Source organism: Capsella rubella, unplaced genomic scaffold (genome assembly GCF_000375325.1).
Source record: "Capsella rubella cultivar Monte Gargano unplaced genomic scaffold, Caprub1_0 scaffold_7, whole genome shotgun sequence".
NCBI classification, from domain to species: Eukaryota; Viridiplantae; Streptophyta; class Magnoliopsida; order Brassicales; family Brassicaceae; genus Capsella; species Capsella rubella.
Window position 1 is genome coordinate 10,956,920 of NW_006238917.1, and position 20,706 is coordinate 10,977,625.

At 36.8% G+C, this 20,706-nt stretch overlaps 5 protein-coding genes and 1 pseudogene across 5 annotated transcripts; all 6 read left to right on the plus strand.

Moving 5' to 3' along the window:
• Positions 1 to 228: 228 nt before the first annotated feature.
• On the plus strand, positions 229 to 2,643 carry LOC17880221 (receptor like protein 42). The gene has a single exon (XM_023779774.1). It carries the CDS (start codon positions 229 to 231, stop codon positions 2,641 to 2,643), a length of 2,415 nt encoding a protein of 804 aa, XP_023635542.1.
• An 887-nt stretch (positions 2,644 to 3,530) lies between these two features.
• LOC17880291 (probable magnesium transporter NIPA2) lies at positions 3,531 to 5,824 on the plus strand. The gene is made up of 9 exons (XM_006285110.2): positions 3,531 to 3,575; positions 3,676 to 3,907; positions 4,010 to 4,066; positions 4,333 to 4,423; positions 4,504 to 4,664; positions 4,751 to 4,878; positions 4,968 to 5,105; positions 5,187 to 5,279; positions 5,354 to 5,824. Exons 2-9 carry the CDS (start codon positions 3,778 to 3,780, stop codon positions 5,564 to 5,566), a joined length of 1,011 nt encoding a protein of 336 aa, XP_006285172.1. The 5' UTR covers positions 3,531 to 3,575; positions 3,676 to 3,777; the 3' UTR covers positions 5,567 to 5,824.
• A 1,536-nt stretch (positions 5,825 to 7,360) lies between these two features.
• LOC17877683 (auxin-responsive protein SAUR15) lies at positions 7,361 to 7,857 on the plus strand. Its single transcript, XM_006284769.2, has one exon. It carries the CDS (start codon positions 7,445 to 7,447, stop codon positions 7,745 to 7,747), a length of 303 nt encoding a protein of 100 aa, XP_006284831.1. The 5' UTR covers positions 7,361 to 7,444; the 3' UTR covers positions 7,748 to 7,857.
• Positions 7,858 to 8,617: 760 nt separating this feature from the next.
• Positions 8,618 to 14,270, plus strand: LOC17878632 (methionine--tRNA ligase, cytoplasmic). The gene is made up of 17 exons (XM_006283079.2): positions 8,618 to 8,821; positions 9,127 to 9,271; positions 9,624 to 9,777; positions 9,925 to 10,080; positions 10,552 to 10,782; positions 10,857 to 11,000; positions 11,212 to 11,302; positions 11,420 to 11,526; positions 11,639 to 11,759; positions 12,278 to 12,390; positions 12,490 to 12,555; positions 12,634 to 12,762; positions 12,855 to 12,992; positions 13,091 to 13,205; positions 13,322 to 13,557; positions 13,652 to 13,753; positions 13,844 to 14,270. The coding sequence occupies exons 1-17, from the start codon at positions 8,701 to 8,703 to the stop codon at positions 14,072 to 14,074; spliced, it is 2,400 nt and encodes a 799-aa protein (XP_006283141.1). The 5' UTR covers positions 8,618 to 8,700; the 3' UTR covers positions 14,075 to 14,270.
• Positions 14,271 to 16,128: 1,858 nt separating this feature from the next.
• LOC17877864 (cytochrome P450 83A1) lies at positions 16,129 to 17,971 on the plus strand. The gene is made up of 2 exons (XM_006282527.2): positions 16,129 to 17,068; positions 17,175 to 17,971. The coding sequence occupies exons 1-2, from the start codon at positions 16,184 to 16,186 to the stop codon at positions 17,796 to 17,798; spliced, it is 1,509 nt and encodes a 502-aa protein (XP_006282589.1). The 5' UTR covers positions 16,129 to 16,183; the 3' UTR covers positions 17,799 to 17,971.
• A 1,160-nt stretch (positions 17,972 to 19,131) lies between these two features.
• LOC17879777 lies at positions 19,132 to 20,696 on the plus strand (annotated as a pseudogene).
• Positions 20,697 to 20,706: the final 10 nt, after the last annotated feature.

Sequence of the window (20,706 nt, forward strand, 5' to 3'; positions counted from 1 at the left end):
AGCTACGTATTGTATGATAGGTACTACGTTTCAATACATGAAACTCGACAAATGTGAGAAACAAACAAAACAAAAATGTTGGATTTTTGTTGACTCTAGTGTACTAAAAAAATGTGGTCTATTATTATGTATAATCAATCCATCTTCACCGGAAAAAGAAAAAGAAAAAAAAAGAAGAAAAATTTTAAGAGAAATTTTATGCGTCGTTGTTGTAGAGAGAGAAGGATGATGAGAATAATAAAATGGGGTTTGTGTTTAATCTTCTGCCTTTCTCACTCGATACTTGTTCCTGCTAAAGACTTGTGTCTCCCAGATCAGAGGGATGCTCTTTCGGAGTTCAAGAACGAGTTCTCTGTCTACGAGTTATACTCCTATACGGATGGTGACAAGAAGACAACGAAGTGGAGGAACAACACTGATTGTTGTTCTTGGGATGGTGTCTTGTGTGATAATAAGACAGGCAATGTCGTTGAGTTAAACCTCTACGACAGTGATCTCAACGGCCCTTTGAGATCTAATAGCAGCCTGTTTAGACTACAACATCTTCAGAGCCTGAATCTTGGCTATAATAATATCTCGGGTCTTCTACCAGAATCCATCGGCAACCTCAAGTATTTGAGGGATTTGGATCTTCAGTATTGCAGTCTCTTTGGAAACATTCCTTCTTCACTTGGAAATCTTTCTCATCTCACTAGTCTTCATCTTTCTGATAATGATTTCACCGGTGAGCTACCCGATTCCATGGGGCATTTAAACAAGTTGACAGAGTTGTATATTGGACAGGCCAAGCTCAATGGGAAATTCCCTCACGTGCTATTCAACTTGAGCTCGCTCACCTTCATCGACCTTAGTAATAACCAGATCAAAGGTACGCTCCCATCTAACATGAGTAGCCTCTCTAAACTGGAGACTTTTGCTATTAGCGGAAATTCCTTTTCTGGAACCGTTCCCTCTTCTCTCTTCATGATCCCTTCGTTGACTGAACTTTACCTAGGACGTAACCACTTCAGCGGTCATCTTGAGATTGGGAATATCTCTTCACAATCTAACCTTCGAACATTATACATTGGAGAAAACAATTTCATTGGACCAATCCCAGGATTTATATCGAAACTAGTTAAGCTTGGTCATCTTAGCCTTTCTTTCTGGAACACAGGAGGGGCCATTGTTGATTACAGCATCTTCTCTTTTCTCAAGTCACTTAGTGTGTTGGATCTTTCAGGGATTCATTTGAATATCAGTTCAACTCTCCATCTTCCCTCACCCATGGAAGCTTTGATTTTATCATCATGCAATATTGCTGAATTCCCCAAATTTATACAAAACCAAACCAGTCTGGTACATTTGGACATCTCTGCCAATCAAATTAAAGGCCAAATACCAGAATGGTTGGGGAGACTATCAGATTTGTCGTATGTAAACATTGCTCAGAATTTCTTCACTGGAGAACTGGCTATGTTACCAGACTCCATTAAATACTTCATAGGCTCAGATAACCAGTTTTCGGGAGAGATTCCTAGATCAATATGCAAATTGGATCTTACCTATCTTACTCTATCCAACAACAACTTCAGCGGTACTATTCCACGGTGTTTTAAGAATTTCAATTCTTCTCTTGAAATATTGCATCTTAGGAATAACAGCCTCTCTGGCGTTATTCCAGAGGAAATTATCAGTGATAGCTTGATATCACTCAATGTTGGTCTCAACTGGCTCTCAGGAAAACTTCCCAAGTCTCTGATCAACTGCACTCTTCTCGAGTTTTTGAACGTTGAAGGCAACAAAATAAATGACAGGTTTCCATTTTGGTTGAGTTCGTTGTCCGATCTACAGATTCTTGTCCTTCGTTCTAACGAGTTTTATGGGCCAATATCTTCTCCGGGGGATTCTTTGAGTTTCCCCAAACTACGAATCTTTGACATTTCGGAAAATAGCTGCACTGGAGTGTTGCCATCAGAGTACTTTGCGGGTTGGAGTGCAATGTCATCCGTCATAGCCATTTTTGATAGTGATCTGGGTCCAGGACTTAGCCGAAATGAATATCATAGGTCTGTGTTTGTGACGAACAAAGGATTGAATATGGAGCTGGTTGGCAGTGTTTTCTCAATTTACAAAACCATCGATGTCTCCGGAAACAAATTCGAAGGACGTATTCCTGAATCCATCGCTTTACTTAAGGGATTGATTGTCCTTGACATGTCAAATAACGCTTTCACAGGCCATATTCCATCATCTCTCTCGAACTTGACCAATCTTAATTCATTAGATCTATCTCAAAACAGATTATCTGGCCAAATCCCATCAGAGCTTGGGAAACTCACGTTCTTGTCTTGGATGAACTTCTCGTACAACGAGCTTGAAGGTCCAATACCACAAGCCACTCAGATTCAAAGCCAGAATATCTCATCATTTACAGGGAATCCCGGTCTACACGGTTTTCCTCTTCAAGAAACATCTGTCCAAGAAGAAGAAACAACAAAGCAAGAGCAAGATGAAGAAAAGGAAGAAGAAGATCAAGTAATGAGCTGGATTGCAGCTGCAATAGCCTATGGACCTGGCTTCTTCTGTGGACTCACCATCTCCCACATTCTCACTTCATATAGACGTGATTTGTTCATGAAGATCCTTCACTGGTTTACGTAATCAAGAATCACTACTAGATTGTGTCCCTTTGCAATAATAATCTTTTAAAACACTTGTTTAAATATTTTCAATCTACATATATAAAATATTCCCATTAATATTGTTTTTGGTAGTAATATTCCCATAAATATTTAAATGTAGTTAAAAGTTGTTTTCGAAAGTTTTATAAAGAAACAAAAATATTTTAAAAGCAAAATCCAGAGAGAAAAACAAAAAACAATATAAAATCTCTGGACAAAAAAAAAAAGAAAGAAAAAACAATAAAAGGTATAACCGGAACGGTCTAAATTTAAAAGTTGTGTATAAGTGTAACACACTATGTTTTGTATTGAGTTGTATTATGTATGTATGAGTGTGTTTTGTGCAATTAAGTTATAACTAAAGTTTCCTATAATTTCGTTACAATACTTTACTGTATCTCTCTGTCCTCTCCTCTTCTTTGCTTTCAATTTTCTTTTTTTTTCAGATTCAGTTCTCTACACAACACAAAAGAACCCTAAAAATTTTCACATTACGTTTTCTATCACCAAGAAAACAAAAATATATATAATTATTACGTCTTCCACATTGTTTTAGATGTACAAATAAGGAAGAGATGAAAAAGGTTTGTGATATCGATTCGAATATTCTATTGCCTTAGTGATGATTTGATTCTTTTTTTTATAATCGTGGGCATGAATGAGGTAACGTAATAATTCAGAAGCAATTCGAAAGATCGATCTATAGTCGCATGCAGCTGTTTCTTGGGACATCGATCGTTTGATTAATTGTTTTTGTTTATGTGGTTAAGATTTGTCTTCTTCCTTGCTTTACATATCTGTGTTTTGTCTCTATGGTCTCTGTGTAATCTACTTGAGCCATTTTGTCTGGTCTTAAATTTTTCTGCCACATACTTCAAAACTCAGATATTTTATTGTTTTAGAACATGATTGGTGAGGCAAATTCTATAGATTGTAATTAGTAAATATTTTTTTGTTTGTTATTGTTGATTATAGGGGTGGATTTACTGATTCTTATTTTCTTATTTTGTAGACGCAATAAGGCAAAAGTGAAAAGCTTTCATCAGTAACAACAACCTGAAACCATCCTAATTGTATATATATAAGCGAAAAGTATTATAAAATATCATCAAAGATGGAGGAGATGTCACCTGATAATATACATGGAGTCATTTTAGCTGTGTCTTCGAGTATATTCATTGGTTCTAGCTTCATCATCAAGAAGAAAGGTCTCAAGAAGGCCGGTGTTAGCGGAGCCAGAGCAGGTTCTTCTGATTTCTATATTCAGAGGTTTTTTTTTTACTTAGTCTCTAGCTCTTCAAAATGACACATAATCTTGGTGCTTCTTGTTAATTATCTGTGATTAGGTGAAGGAGGGTATGGATACTTATATGAACCTTGGTGGTGGGCTGGAATGATAACAAGTAAGTCTGATGATCAGTATCCCTTTATAATGGTTTTGGGAAGCTCTGCTGCAGATCTTACTTTTTACATTGTTTGCTATATAGCTATAGAGATGTTATGACTTTGGCAGTTTTGTGTGCTTGGGACATGTTTTGGACTCTTTATCACTATTGAAACAGTCTCTCTTTGTCTTATCTGGAAACTTTGGTTTTATATTGAGACATCATGGCTCTGTGTCATGGAGCTTTGGTTATGAGAACTAATTTTGTATCCCAACTTCTTATAGTGATTGTTGGGGAGATAGCTAATTTCGCAGCTTATGCGTTTGCACCGGCTATTCTAGTGACACCTTTGGGAGCTCTAAGTATTATTTTCAGGTATCTGTATCCTCTATACCTGTTTCTTTATCTGTGTAAAACAACATAGTTTCCTGAAAACGAAAAACCGTGTGATGCAGCGCAGTGCTAGCACATTTTATTTTGGAAGAGAAGTTGCATATGTTCGGTATACTTGGCTGTGTCCTCTGTGTTGTTGGATCTACTACTATTGTTCTACATGCTCCTCATGAGCAAAACATTGAATCAGTCAAGCAAGTATGGCACCTTGCTACTGAACCAGGTATATATAGCTATAGCTAGAGGTTTTCTAATTTTGTTTCTCTAAGTGGACTGAAACATGTTCTATTGTTTGAATGTTTTAACCAGGCTTCCTTGCTTACTCTGCTGTGGTCTTGGTTGTGGTGCTTGCATTGATCTTCTACTACGAACCACGTTATGGGAAGACGCATATGATAGTATATGTTGGGATTTGCTCTTTAATGGGATCCTTGACAGTATGTTTTAATCTTTTTCCTTGGCCATTTCTTAGTGATAGATCTCTCTTTGTTTTGAAGTAAGTGTCTGTCTCTTTGTTGCATGTTAGGTTATGAGTGTTAAAGCTGTAGCAATTGCAATAAAGCTTACCTTTTCCGGGATGAACCAGTTCAAGTACTTTCACGCATGGATCTTCATCATAGTAGTGACCATATGTTGCATTTTACAAATCAACTACTTAAACAAGGTAATAACAAAGTATTGTTTTATTGATATGTCACATTTCCAAGTTTCTCTAGTAACAAACTCTGTTTTCTCATCTTTCCAGGCTCTAGATAATTTTAACACAGCGGTTATATCTCCAGTTTACTACGTTATGTTTACAACATTCACCATCTTAGCTAGCATGATCATGTTCAAGGTAAATTTTGTACAAGTGATCATAATAAACTAAAAGGTTCCAATGTATAGCATCATTATCTTTTTATGATCTAGGATTGGGCTTCTCAAAGCGGATTGCAAATTGCGACCGAGCTATGTGGCTTTGTGACCATTTTATCAGGAACATTTCTTCTTCACAAGACAAAAGACATGGGAAACAGTACCAGCATACGCGGTTCCACGTCGCACTCGCCTAGAGACACTCCTGTCTTCGTAAACTCAGGTTCTAGTCGCAGCTCCAACTCCACTAGGCCTTCAATATTATAATCCTACTGGTCAGTTGGTAGAGCTAACGGCCTAGAACGAGGCAAAAACGAGTAACAAAAGCCTCAATGAGAACTATTTTTTGGATGGAAAGTGACAAAACAGAGCAATTGGGTATAATGTGTTTTTGGAGAAAGGAAGGTTTAGTGAATGATTTGTTAGGGATACTATTTGATTGATTGTTTCATGTTATTTCATTTTATTACTATTTCTTGTTTTTCATATGAGAGATATAAAGGAAGTTTTAAACACACAGTTTCACCAATTTTTCGATACTCTTTCACATTTGTTCCTTAAGGAGATCTTGAGGCGAAGAACGATATACGTAACCATATTAAGTCGTTTTTGTTCTCTAGCTTTCATTGATGTATACTGTAATGTGACCTTTAGCAACTTAGAAATCCTCAAAAGAGATTTGATCATGAGAAGAACAGTTAACAAATAAAAGAAAACCCCAAATAGCCATAGCTTCAAAATGTGTATGCCTGAGGTTAGTTTTAGTGAGTTGTAGATAAAATGGCACATGGTATTGTCTTATAAAGAAAGTGTTATATTTTCTTTTCTTGGTTAATGCCATATTCCAAACAATAGACCGGACAAAAGACCTAATAATAAAGGGCACTTGTGTTCTGGTGATTTATCTTCCGTAGTGTGGATGTGATTAAAGAAGAAGCAGACAAGTAAAGATGGGGACATGAGAGTTTGGTCGGAAAAATATTTAATTTTATTTTGAAAACCCAAAAAATTGACTTTCCTAACTAAACAAACTTCCACGACTCTTCTTCTACTTTCTTCTTTTCTCCATGTGATCTTCTTCTTTCACCCTTTTGGGGCTATAGTTAATTCAGGACACTCGCCTAAGTACCACTTTAAAGCTTCTTTTGAGTACCCTCTCGACAAAACTCAAATAAAGGGGTCTCAGGATGAGACTAGTGCCGATATATACAAATGAAAATATCAGAGAACCGTACGTACTTTGGCCCGACCTGTTTTTGTGAAAAGGCAAAATCATCGTATTTTTTTTTGTCTTTTGGATAGATATTTTAAGGTTTTGGATTCGATCTAAGATATTTTGAGGATTTGAATGCTTAAACGATCAAGTGTTTAGTGGGTATTAATACATTATGTCATTTAGTAGTTTGGTATGATGGATACCACGAGTATTTTGATGGGTAATTGCTATACGATTTTTTGATATAAGATTATCTTGGTTGTTAGGTGTATATGGATACTAAGAGTACTTGCGATACGATCTTATGATATTAACATATCTTGATTTCTATAACTAGACATAAATCAGATAACATATACGGAACATTATAAAAGGCTTATGAATAGTGTTCACGTGTGCAACGTTTACGTAAATAAGTTCACTACTCATACATATAGAAGACTAGAAGTTACTTGGAACACGTAAAAGCCAACGTTAAAAATACAAGATCACAACAAAGATAAATGTTGTTATGGCAAATCCTATTATCGTACGTTATTAACAAAGTTTATTAATGTGTGTATCATTCATCCGTTAAGTCAATGAAAATATCGGTTGTCTTGACATTACCAGCTGAAGACAGAACTAATGTAGCCATTGGCCACATGCATGTAGGACATACACTTCATCTCAACACCCCAACATTAATTAAACTACGTCTTCCTAAAATCCAATTGCTTTGATCTAATCTGTTTGTCAAAACCATGTCCTTGTAGGTCACACTCACAATATAAAACTTTTCTTAACTCCACCAATATATATAGACCTATATTTCCCTTTGGCTGATCATAAACCAAACTCAAAAGCTTCTTCTTTCATCAAACAAGATCAATACATCTTAACTTGAGTCATTGATTCTAAAGCTTTCTTTATTGTTTCCAATACTAGAAATGGCATTCTTGAGAAGTTTTTTTGCTACCAAGCAAATCATTCGCCGGTCTTTTACTACTGAATCATCTTCATCATCATCATCAACTTCAACTTCAACGCCTAAAGGGTTCTTTGCTGTGTACGTTGGAGAAAATCTGAAGAAGAAGAGATATCTTGTTCCGGTTTACTACTTGAGCAAGCCATCTTTCCAAGCTTTGCTTAGGAAAGCTGAAGAAGAGTTTGGTTTTGATCATCCCACCGGTGGTTTGAGTCTACCGTGCGACGAAGCTTTCTTCTTCACTGTCACTTCTCAAATTCGTTGAGCCAATACAATAGTTATAAGATGTTTACATTCTCTTAGTTTAAAGAGGGAAATACACATTGTAAATATTATACTCTTTTATATACATACTGATGAGAATAATATATTTTGCTTTCGAATTCTATATATTCCACACTCCTTATATTATGAAGCCAATAGCAAACTCTTTGTATATATTTATTATATTGTAGGTTCGTTACTTCAGTATTTTCATCAAGACTCTTCTTTGTTATATTTTCTCCTTGGTAACTTGATGATTCTTCGACACAAACCCCTTATTAACTTGTGGTCTTATTGTTTTCGCCATAAAAAACGACAAAGACAGGATCCAAATTAACGATCCATGGCAAGAGAAGTTTACAGTATGTAGAAAAGTTTGCTTGAAATAACTAATGGACGTGCTATAGCCTGCTAGGGAATTAATGCAGTAGCAGCATCTCGTAGTCGTGCTCGGATGCATGCAGCTCGTGCTCATAGAAGGACCCGAAATCTAAATATACCCGAACGAGTCTATTTCTCTATACCCGAAATACCTTATCCGAACCTGAAAGGATACTAGTTTATTGTTATTGATGTTGTAAAAAGAAACAAATTTAGCATAAGTAGAGTATGTATTACATTAATATGGTAGTTACTTTACTTTAGGTTTCACAATTTTTTTAATGTGATACTTCACTAAACTAGTAGTAAAGCTGTTTTTGGGTTCCGGTTTAACTCCATACCAGTAAAGACCAGTTTAAAATTGAATTCAGGTACCAAACCCGGGAATTGATCAAATTCTCGGACCGGTCTAAACTTAACCGGATCTATCTGAGGCCGCCGTTACTTAGGTTTATACCACCAGCTAAAGAGCTTTCCATTTCTCTTTCTCAGCTTCTCTGATTCGTCTTTTCTCCTCCGTCTCTGAATCTTCGCGAAAACCCTAATTGCCTTTGTGGTCTTGTTACTTTCGCCATGGAAGACGGCGGCAAGAGCGACGTCCCCAAGTTACCAATCCCTGGAAAGAGAAATATACTAATCACCAGTGCTCTTCCTTACGTCAACAACGTTCCTCATCTCGGAAACATCATTGGATGTAATTATGAATCTTTCCTCTCTTTATCTCTGTTCAATTCATGTCGTCTTCTTCGTCTCTGATTCCGCATTTAGTGTTTGTTTATGAATTTTTGTTTTAAATACCAGATGCAGTAATCAATTTAGCTTTGAAATCATCTGATTCTAATGTTGCGAAATTTTAAGATTGAATTAGTATATGGAATTTTGAAAAGTGTGTGGACGAGTGTGTGGCACACGACTGATAAGGATGGTTTTCGGATTGTGGCTATTTCGATGTTTCTTTCTGGGTTTAAGCAATGCTTTGTGTGTGTTGTTTTCATACAGGTGTTCTGAGTGCTGATGTGTATGCTAGATACTGTCGTCTCCGTGGCTATAATGCGATTTATATATGTGGGACTGATGAGTATGGGACTGCAACTGAGACCAAAGCTTTGGAGGAGAATTGTACCCCCAAGGAAATTTGTGACAAGTAATGTGTCTTGATTTCCTATTTTTGTTGTTGCTTAACTTATGTTTTAGTTTGTCATAATCTACTGACTAAAAGTGGATAGAATTTGTCTGTGATGACGGTTTATGGAATTTAGACTGTGTATTGAAATGTTTTTTAGTCAGTGGATTTTAATGTGTAGGTTTATGGGGTTTGTATATTGACTAGTTCTGAATCTTGATAGTTTATCCTTCTTCAACTTAATCGATAGAAATATACACAACTTTCCACAGATTATCAAAATTTGTTTTTGAGAGAACCTTTCAGATATTTTGTTAGAGGACTTTGCGCTGTAGCATAATTTTTGTTGTTGTTGTTGTTGTTGTGCATTTAGGTACCATGCCATTCATAAAGAAGTGTATGACTGGTTTGATATAAGTTTTGACAAATTTGGGCGAACTTCAACTCCAGAACAGACTGAAGTGTGCCAAGCAATTTTCAATAAGTTGTGGGAAAACAAGTGGCTTTCTGAGAACACCATGCAGCAGGTTAGTGCTTTTACTCAAATAGTCAAATGTTAGTTAGCCTTATTTCATCACAAAAGCATACATATGTTCTTCTTAAGTAGAAGAATCTACACCACTCAGTTTGTGAGTTTTTAACTCTCATATCGTTGTGGCCCATTGTATCTTCAGCTTTATTGCGATACATGCAAGAAGTTCTTAGCTGACCGGCTTGTTGAGGGTTCTTGTCCGTTTGAAGGATGTAATTATGATTCTGCTCGTGGAGATCAGTGTGAAAAATGTGGAAAGCTCCTGAATCCTACTGAACTCAAAGATCCGAAGTGCAAGGTAGGCTATGCTTTTCTTCTTCATGGCATCATCCGGTCAAGGGATTGTATTTGTATCGTTTTATACTTTTTATAGCACTGCATTTGTGTGGGACATTGCATACTTCATCACGTCAGTTGAAATTCTCATTCACAAACAGTTACTATGCTTTTGCTGTTGGTATAAAGAAGACCTTGGGTGTGAAATTCTGTCTGTTTTAGAGATATCTAGTTAACTTAGATGTTGAAACATGAGGCGCAGTTGCACTAGTTAATAAGTGATACATATGTATTGCATATGGTTATAATACATATCACTGCTAATGGCTAAGTGATTTTGGTTGTCCAGAGCATGCTTTGTTTTTCTTCCTATGTTATTACTTCGGTTCACAGATTTTGCAGTATAGGCCACTGTGTTTGTTGATTTGGCTTTCATAGAAACGCAAGATTATGGTCTTTTATTGTGGATGCTAATGATTCATCTCTCAAACAGGTCTGTCAAAACACACCCCGAATTCGTGACACAGACCACCTGTTTATTGAGCTTCCGTTGCTGAAAGATAAGTTGGAAGAGTATATTAAGGAGACATCTGTTGCTGGATCTTGGAGTCAAAATGCTATTCAAACAACAAATGCATGGCTTAGGGATGGGCTTAGACAGAGATGCATTACGAGGGATCTTAAATGGGGAGTACCTGTCCCACATGAGAAATATAAGGAGAAAGTAGGAGCCTCACATCCCGCTAATTTCATTAACATTTAAACATCAACTACTAATTCAAAACATGGTTATTATAGGTCTTCTACGTTTGGTTTGATGCTCCTATTGGATATGTCTCAATAACGTCATGCTACACATCTGAATGGGAGAAGTGGTGGAAGAATCCTGAGAATGTGGAGCTTTATCAGTTTATGGGGAAGGACAATGTGCCATTTCACACTGTGAGTAAATAACATTTCAAAAGTTTGTTTACCGCCAGTGACTTGTTCCCATGGTTTTTAGTTATTTCCTTGTTCTTCATCTTATTTTTTCAGTAAAATAGAACATCAAAAGTATGTTCGGTTCTCGTCTTTTCTGGAGCTGCTCAAGGTTTCCTTAAGAATGGTTTATATTTTGTTAATTTGATAGTTTTCCCTAATTATTGTTATGCAGGTGATGTTTCCCTCTACGCAGCTTGGAACTGGGGAAAATTGGACACTGATGAAGACAATCAGTGTGACCGAATATCTAAACTATGAAGACGGTCAGTTGATATTTCACCATTGCTTCCTTGGGGACTTAGCTGAGTGATTTTATTTTTGTCTGCTTTGCTTTTTCTGCTATTTATAGAAGATACATGTTCTTTTGAATGGGTTTTCAGGAAAGTTCTCGAAGAGTAAAGGTGTTGGAGTTTTTGGTAATGATGTAAAGGATACAAATATACCTGTCGAAGTATGGAGATACTACTTGCTGACCAACAGGCCTGAGGTAACTGATTGCTGCTATGAAATTGAAATGTTTTTCTTCATTCATCATAGCACGCGTTGCAAGTGTGTAAATGTCACTATCACTGATTGATTCTGGGAATTATTCCATCTAGGTGTCTGACACATCATTTTCATGGAAAGATTTGCAAGCAAAACTGAATGGCGAGTTGTTAAGCAACATAGGCAACTTTGTTAATCGAGTTCTGAGTTTCATAGCAAAGCCTGAAAATGCAGGTTGGTTATTTAAGTATTTGGTGTTAGCTGTTTTGACTTTTTAGTTTAACATCCAGTTTAATATATGTTATGTGTTGTATTCTTTTATTAATAACCAGCCAAAGTCGTTACTGGTAGTCTAAAATGGTAGAAAGGTGCATCTGGCTTGCAAGAGTCGTTATTATTTTTCTGCTAAGCTAGTATAACGTTCTCTGATAAGATTCCTCTCTTTGTAAACTTGTATGAACATGGATTGATCAACTGATCGTATAACATGTCTATAGATCAAATGCCTATATATATGCATATGTAATCTGTTCATACACTCTAGGATGATAAAGAAAAACTGAGCATGAGGTTGCAGGATATCATAAAATGTTAAACTCTCTTAGAAACAGTTAGAACACGATGATACGAAAAACTTGCTAGAATTCTGGTTACCTGCTTTGTGATACTCTTGACTACTAGAGCAAGACTTTTTCATATCTCTCTTTGATGTTTCTACCCCCTCACCATTGCATGTTTAAACCGATGTGCAGGTTATGGGTCTGTCATTCCTGATGCTCCTGGTGCTGAGTCTCATCCTTTAACAATATCACTGGCTGAAAAGGTTGAAAAGTTGGTGGCAGAGTATGTAGAAGCCATGGAAAAGGTGCGAAATATTATATAAACTTTGGCCTGATATGGTCTATCTGACTTTCTGTGCATGGTTGTTTAGGTTCTTAAAAAATGTCCTGTTCATTTGATGCAGGTTAAGCTCAAGCAGGGGCTGAAAACTGCTATGCTGATTTCAAGTGAAGGGAACTTTTACTTACAGGTAATTCTGTTCTCATTAACAAACTATATATTAGCTTTGCTGGCCATTCAGTCTAACCAACTATGCTGTTATCTTTAGGCAAACCAATTCTGGAAACTATACAAGGACGATAAACCTTCTTGCGCAATTGTTATAAGAACTGCTGCTGGTTTAGTACACCTTCTTGCTCAATTGTTAGAACCTTTCATGCCATCCTTTTCTCGTGAGGTCAGTTTGATTGATAGTTTTGGTTAATATTGATTCTATTTAGTTGTAATAGAAAGCCAAGCGTGACTAGTGCTGTCTATTGCACTTTGTAGGTATTTAAACAGCTAAATTTGCCTCTACATTTTTCTCTCTCCGATGAGAGGGGGGAGGTATTACTAGCAAGTAGACCATGGGAGATTCTACCTCCCAGCCACAGGATAGGCACCCCTCAACCTTTGTTCAAGGAGTTGGTATGTAGCTCTCTGATTTTATCCGTAGAATGCCGGGCTTGTTGTATGTTACAAAATGCCATGTAGCATTTAAATATATCAAAATGATATGATCACAGGTTGATGAAGAAGTGCAACAGTACAGAGAAAAGTTTGCTGGAAGTCAAGCTGATAGACGTGCTAGGGATGAAGCAGCAAATTTGACAGATCAACTTAATAAAACAAAACTTTCAGGTTCTCTATTGTTATTCTCAAAATCCTGTTTTACATTCTTTATGCTTTTAATTGCTAGAGATCCTGAGCTTACCACCGTAACGTGGTTATGTACTGAACTGCTATTTTTCTCCCAGATGCCAAGAAACAAAAAGCAGCATCATCAAAAGGAGGTGGAAAACCCAAACCTCAACCGGCGGCTGAACGTGAAATAACCATGGCAAGACTTGATATTCGAGTTGGTAAAATTTTGAAGGCTGAGAAACATCCTAAGGCAGATGCATTGTATGTAGAAGAAATTGATGTTGGCGGAGGTGAAATTCGCACTGTTGTTAGTGGACTTGTCAAATATATACCTCTTGAGGAAATGCAGGTTGGTTCAATCAATCTAGTCATTTGTTTCCATCCCAATTTCAGTATCTATCCTTTCTAAAATCCAATTGATCTAATATTGTTTCTGTGGACAGAACCGTATGGTTTGTGTTCTTTGCAACTTGAAGCCGGCAAAGATGAGGGATATTGTGTCGCAAGCAATGGTTCTTGCAGCTTCTAGTAGTGATGGCAGCAAGGTAGAGTGCACAAGAGTCTCTGACCTGTCCGTAGTTCCACTAGTTTCATTTCGGTTATATAACAAATTGCTTTTGCTGTAAACCTTTCAGGTGGAGTTAGTTGAGCCTCCTAAATCTGCTACTATTGGAGAGCGAGTTACATTTCCCGGGTTTGAAGGCGAGCCAGACGATGTGTTGAACCCAAAGAAGAAAGTATGGGAGACACTCTTGGTGGATCTAAACACAAATGAGAACTTAGTTGCTTGCTACAAAGATGTCCCCTTCACTACATCTGCAGGTGAATGCAAAGTTTCATCTATCAGCAATGGCACGATCCGGTAAAAGCTTCCTTGAGCCATAAGCACCATCTAATCTTCTTCTCCATTTCTATCTTTCACTGTTAAGAGGGAAACGAAAATTATTTCCGAGATTTCATTTGAAAGTTTAAATTCTAATTACAAAACATGTTCTTGTAAACTTTAACTAAAGCTTGGTATACAATTTTGGTTCTTGATTTGATGTTATGTTGTGAGAAACAGTTAATCTTTTTAAAATTGCAACCACACAACATGTCGATGATGTTGATTGATGTTTTAATTAGTTAATTTTAGTTAATCTAATTCTCGTTTTACATGTTAGAAAAAAAAAGTCGCATCATTCTTTTTTTCTTGTCGGTTACTAACTTTGTTTGCTACTTTTCTTATGATCTGCATCTTATGACTACCATTTCTATGTTTTTCTTTCACTGATCCAAATTGCTTAAGCTCCCAAATAATAAGTATTTTTTGGTAAAGCTCCCCAACTAATTATAAAGGTGAACATACATCTCGATAAAGAGTTTTCTAACACCCTTAAAAAAAACTCCACTGAAACTCGATCAAGTAGTGTGAATGGATTGGACACCGATGGGATTGAACCCTACATGTGGTAATTTACAAAACTTTTAATAAGTAAATAAGAATATTTATATAGAAAAAATAGTGATGGAAAAATTATTTTCTTTAAAAGTTATTGTTTTATTAATTTTAGTAATATTTTTTAAAATAATTAATATACAATGATTTAAGCTGATTTAACGAGCCAACTCACGTATCAGCATACATTTGCGGTACTGGTTAGGGTTCTATACATGCTACCCATGTGTCGAGACTCATCACTGATCAAAAATATTCTTTTGACTCATCGCAAGACATGTTTAACGGGACGGGTCAATCAATTTTGACAGATTTAGGTGAAATAAAATTTTAATGTATATATCTTATTTAGTTGATAAACGCGAAAATACTTGACAAAAATATTAATTTCATTTTCTTATATATGCAATATTAACCTAATAACTTTTTTATATTCATTATTGTCTATAGAATTGAGTAACCAAAAATTGTAATCGTTTACAAAAGGCGAGCTGATTTATATATATATTTTCAACTGTTTTACAATAATGCATATATTCAACTCTCTAGACTATTATCTAAATTTGATTTATTCAAAACCCTTAATTATTATTTATTTCACTTCAGTCAAATAATTTGCTTCTAATCTTGTATATATGTTGTATCTTTATTAGATTTCTTCTTTACAGAAAAAGTCTATCCTTTTGGATTTTCTAGTACTTGTTATTGTCTATGGAATTGAGTAACCAAAAATTGTAATCGTTTACAAAATGCTAGCTGAGTTATATTTATTTTCAACTCTTTTAGAACATTCCATTTATTCAACTCGCTAAATTATCATCTAACTTTGATTTATTCAACATTCTTACTTAGTATATATTATAGTTCAGTCAAATAATTTGCGTCTAATGTTGTATCTTTATTAGATAAATTACATTACAGAAAAAGTCCATGCATGCCTTGCCTTGAGTAAATAAAACATGTAATTATTTACAAAACGCGAGCTGATTTATATAATGAAAAAATTTGAAGATTCTTTGGTTTAATATTAACGTCAATGACAAATGAAACTCAAATTCAAATCTTTGTTGATGTTTTGCGCGTTAAAACTGCGGAGTTTATGACATCTTCTGACTTTTTCTTCCCCATAAAACGTTTACTAAACTTGGATACGTTTAAGATATTGGATATGATGAATTGAATTGTGTATAGTTTGGTTCTGGTCTAAGCAATTTTAGATCCTGAGTTCGTTAAGACAAATCATTGTCAATTACAACAAATGGACAAAAACAATAATATGCATGAGCGTGACTGCATGAAACCGATTAAAGCATATACGACATTAAAGGGACGATAGGTAGGTGAAGGTGTTTTCTAGATTCTAACACGTGAGGTTTCGTAAGTAGGTATAACTATAAGAGAGTTAACCATTTGATACAAAATAAAAATCGATTTCGGTTTAGGTCTTTGGTTAATTAAGTAAACCTATATAATCTTATATATTGTGTTGTGCTATTCAATGCAACACTTAAACACGTAGTATAGTATCAATATAAGAATGGAAGATATTACCATAGCCGTGGTGGCTCTCGCCGCGGTTCTTCTCTTCTTTCTTTACCAAAAACCAAAAACGAAACGTTACAAGCTTCCTCCGGGACCAACGCCACTTCCGGTGATCGGAAACCTCTTCCAGCTTGAGAAGCTTAACCCGCAACGTTTTTTTGCTGGATGGGCTAAAAAGTACGGACCAATCTTTTCATACAAGATTGGAAAGAAGACAATGATGGTGATATCGTCGGCTGAACTAGCTAAAGAGCTTCTCAAGACGCAAGATGTCAACTTCGCCGACCGGCCTCAGCACTATGGACATGAGTTCATATCTTATGGTCGGCGTGACATGGCGTTGAACCATTACACACCGTATTACCGAGAGATGAGGAAGATGGGGATGAACCACTTGTTCTCGCCCGTACGTGTGGCCACGTTTAAGCACGTCCGGGAGGAAGAGGCTAGGAGGTTGATTTATAAGATAGACAAGGCCGCGGAGAAATCTGAAGTGGTTGATATAAGCGAGCTTATGTTGACCTTTACGAACTCCGTTGTGTGTAGACAAGCGTTTGGGAAGAAGTACAACGAAGAAGGGGAAGAGATGAAGAGGTTCATCACGATTCTTTATGGGACTCAGAGCGTTTTGGGGAAAATCTTTTTCTGTGATTTTTTCCCCTTTTGTGGCTTTCTTGATGATTTGTCAGGTCTCACAGCTTATATGAAAGATTGTTTTGTAAGACAAGACACTTATCTTCAAGAGGTTATCAATGAGGCGGTTGATCCCAAAAGGGCCAAACCCGAAACCGAGAGCATGATCGATCTCTTGATGGAGATTTACAAAGAACAACCTTTCAATTATGAGTTCACTGTAGATAATGTCAAAGCTATTGTCATGGTAAGTATAAACATCTCTTCTTATTTATGATTTTTAACCCTTGCTTACCCTACAAGCAATCATTTACGTGTGTCTTACTCTTCTTTTTGTTCTTTCGTTCCAAAAGGATATTGTAGTTGCGGGAACAGATACGGCAGCTGCAGCGGTTGTGTGGGGGATGACATATCTAATGAAGTACCCTCATGTATTGAAGAAAGCTCAAGCAGAAATTAGAGAGTATATGAGAGATAGAGGCTCAACGTTCATTACTGAAGATGACGTCAAGAACCTTACGTACTTCAAAGCCTTAGTTAAAGAAACCCTAAGGATCGAACCAGTCATACCTCTCCTTATCCCTCGTGCTTGCATTCAAGACACCAAGATCGCCGGCTACGACATCCCCGCCGGGACAACAGTCAACGTCAACGCTTGGGCAGTGTCACGTGACGAGAAGGAGTGGGGACCGAACCCTGACGAGTTCAGACCAGAGAGGTTTCTTGAGAAGGATGTTGACTTCAAAGGCACGGACTACGAGTTCATACCGTTTGGGTCAGGCCGGAGAATGTGTCCTGGAATGCGTCTTGGAGCCGCGATGCTTGAGGTTCCTTACGCGAATCTTCTTCTCAACTATAACTTTAGACTTCCTGATGGGATGAAACCAGATGAGATCAACATGGATGTAATGACTGGTCTTGCTATGCACAAGTCGCAGCATCTCAAGCTTGTTCCAGAGAAATTCAAAATGTACTAATTAAGATATATTCAAAATAAAGCTACGTACGTACGTCTCATTGATCTCAATATATGTTAGTATGTTACTATACGGTGTACTCTGTTTGGTTTCTCTATTAAGTAGCAGTCGTATCGCTTATCTTTGTTATCTTTCACTTCACATTTTCATGAAAGGAAGCAAATCCATGTGTATATCTTTTGTGATTCTTATAAAAATGGGCTACAAAACTAGAACTAATAAAGTAGTGTGGCTAAGCTTTGAAAGTAAAAAGAAAAAAAAAAAGCTTTGAAAGTAAAGGTGAGAGCATTTTTTGGATTATTTTTGGTTTCTGTTCGATTCGATTAATTTTGATAAAACTTGGTTTGGTTTTAGTTCGGATAAAACTCAAACAGTAATTTAGATTAAAAAATGAGCAGGGAAGAAATGTTCGAAACTCTGCCCTTTTTTAATAATTGTGTTTACATTTCATTTCTACTAATTTGACCTAACCAAAGGACTAAAAGAACCCCAAAAGAAAAATCACATAAAAACAAGTTAAAAACCCTAATCACACCAAATTTAGGAAATAAATTATTCAGCAAGATAAAATAGTTAAATAATACCAAATTATCAATACTAGATTACTTAGGCTAATTGTTTTCTTTATTTAAGTGATAGTTAAATTAAACAAATTGGGTTATTTGTTTTGTTTTGTTTTAGATCGAACCAAACCAAATTGCTGAAAAAAGCTTTGATGCTTGATAAGGGCAAGTAGCCGTGGGAATTCGGGTAGTTCGGATCGGTTCGAGTCGGGTACACCGGTTATCGGGTATTTACAGAATTTTTAATTTGGTCCGAAACTAACCAAATTAAATTATGGATCAGTTCGGTTTGGTTACCGGTTAGTTCGGAAATAATTTTTTGGTTTCGAACCAACCCGAATTAACACAAAAAATTAACAAAAATGTGTTTTTTTTTCAAACCAACCCGAATTAACACCAAAATGAACAAAAATCAATGCAAGACTAAGACTGTCAGTAATTCAATAATCTAAGCAGTATTATAATACGAAATTTAAACCCCAAATCAAATTAAAACATAACCACGATCAAACAAAGGCCTAAGCTGAGAGAACGATCGAAAATCAAATTGATAACCACATACGTTTAGAAAGGTTGCAAAATGGGCGGGTTGTTAAGAAATACAATAAATTGCAAATAAAAAATATGGGAGATTAGCTTTTTTTTTTTTTTTTTTTTAACTAGAAGTTAGGAAATAACACTTTTTAGCATAATGGTATAATATATAAATTAAGTGTTTTTGAAACTCTTCTCTATCTCACTTTCGCGTCGAATCCGAGACTTCGCCGAATATGACCGGCGATTCAACTGTCGCACACGAAAACAGAGTCTTTTCAAACGGCGATGTCTCGAAGAAATCTCGCGAGAGTGACCGTCGCCGCCGTAGACGGAAGCAGAAGAAGAACAATAAAGCCTCTCAGGACGTTTCTGCTGCTTCTGATTCTAAGGAGAAACATGTTTCTGAGGAGAATGTGATAGAGTATGTTCCAGAGAAGGCTGAATTTGAAGATGAGTTTAAGGAAATATTTGAGAAGTTCAACTTTAGGGAACCCATTGCTTCTGAGGAAGATCACGGTAAGAAGGATGAGTCTGAGGAGAAAGAAGATGTAAAGAAGAAGATTAACTCAGACGAGGAAGAGCAGCTCAAAGAGAAAGACATCTCTAACAAGAAGAAAAAGCTTCAACGGAGGATGAAGATTGCTGAGCTGAAGCAAGTTTCTGCTAGGCCTGATGTTGTTGAGGTCTATGACGCTACTTGAGCAGATCCAAAGTTGTTGGTGTTTTTGAAGTCCTATCGGAATACAGTTGCTGTTCCAAGACATTGGTCTCAGAAGAGAAAATATTTGCAGGGGAAGCGTGGGACTGATAAGCAGCCATTTCATCTTCCTGATTTCATTGCTGCAACAGGGATTGAGAAAATTAGACAGGCTTACATTGAGAAAGAAGATGGTAAAAAGTTGAAGCAAAAGCAACCAAAGATGGGAAAGATGGACATTGACTACCAGGTCCTCCATGATGCATTCTTCAAATACCAAACAAAGCCGCCTAAGCTGTCAGGTCTAGGTGATTTGTATTTTGAAGGGAAAGAATTTGAGGTTAAAGTGAGGGAGATGAAAATGAAACCAGGGGTTTTATCACATGACTTAAAAGAAGCTCTTGGTATGCCTCAAGGCGCTCCACCCCCATGGCTAATTAATATGCAGAGATATGGTCCTCCTCCTTCTTACCCACATCTGAAAATTCCATTGTATGGAGATGTCTTTGGTGTCCTGCAACAAGATCAGCCTAACTATGAGGAGGAGCCTATTGATAAGAGCAAACACTGGGGTGATTTAGAGGAGGAGGAGGAAGAGGAGATGGATGAGGAGGACTTAGAAGACGGCTCTGAATCTGTTGATACATTGTCAAGCACTCCTACTGGTATAGAGACACCGGATGGTATTGAACTTCGTAAAGATCAGAGAAAGGAACCCGATAGGCCTCTATACCAAGTTCTCGAAGAAAAGGTAGAGGGTGTTGCTGCTGGAACAGTGCTGGGAACCACTCACACATATGTTATAATGACTGGTACTCAAGACAAGACGGGAGCCAAAAGGGTTGATTTGCTGAGAGGGCAAAAGACAGACAGAGTGGATGTTAGTTTACAGCCAGAGGAGCTGGATGCTATGGAAAATGTTTTACCTGCCAAATATGAGGAGGCAAGAGAAGAAGAGAAATTGCGCAAGAAGGCAGTGGACTTGAGTGACATGGTCGTCGAGCATGTGCAGCAGAATAGTAGGAAGAGGAAAATGCATGACAAGGAAGGGATGAAGAAGAAAGATTTCAAATTCTGAGGGTAGCAAGGAGATCTATGGAAGAGACACGAA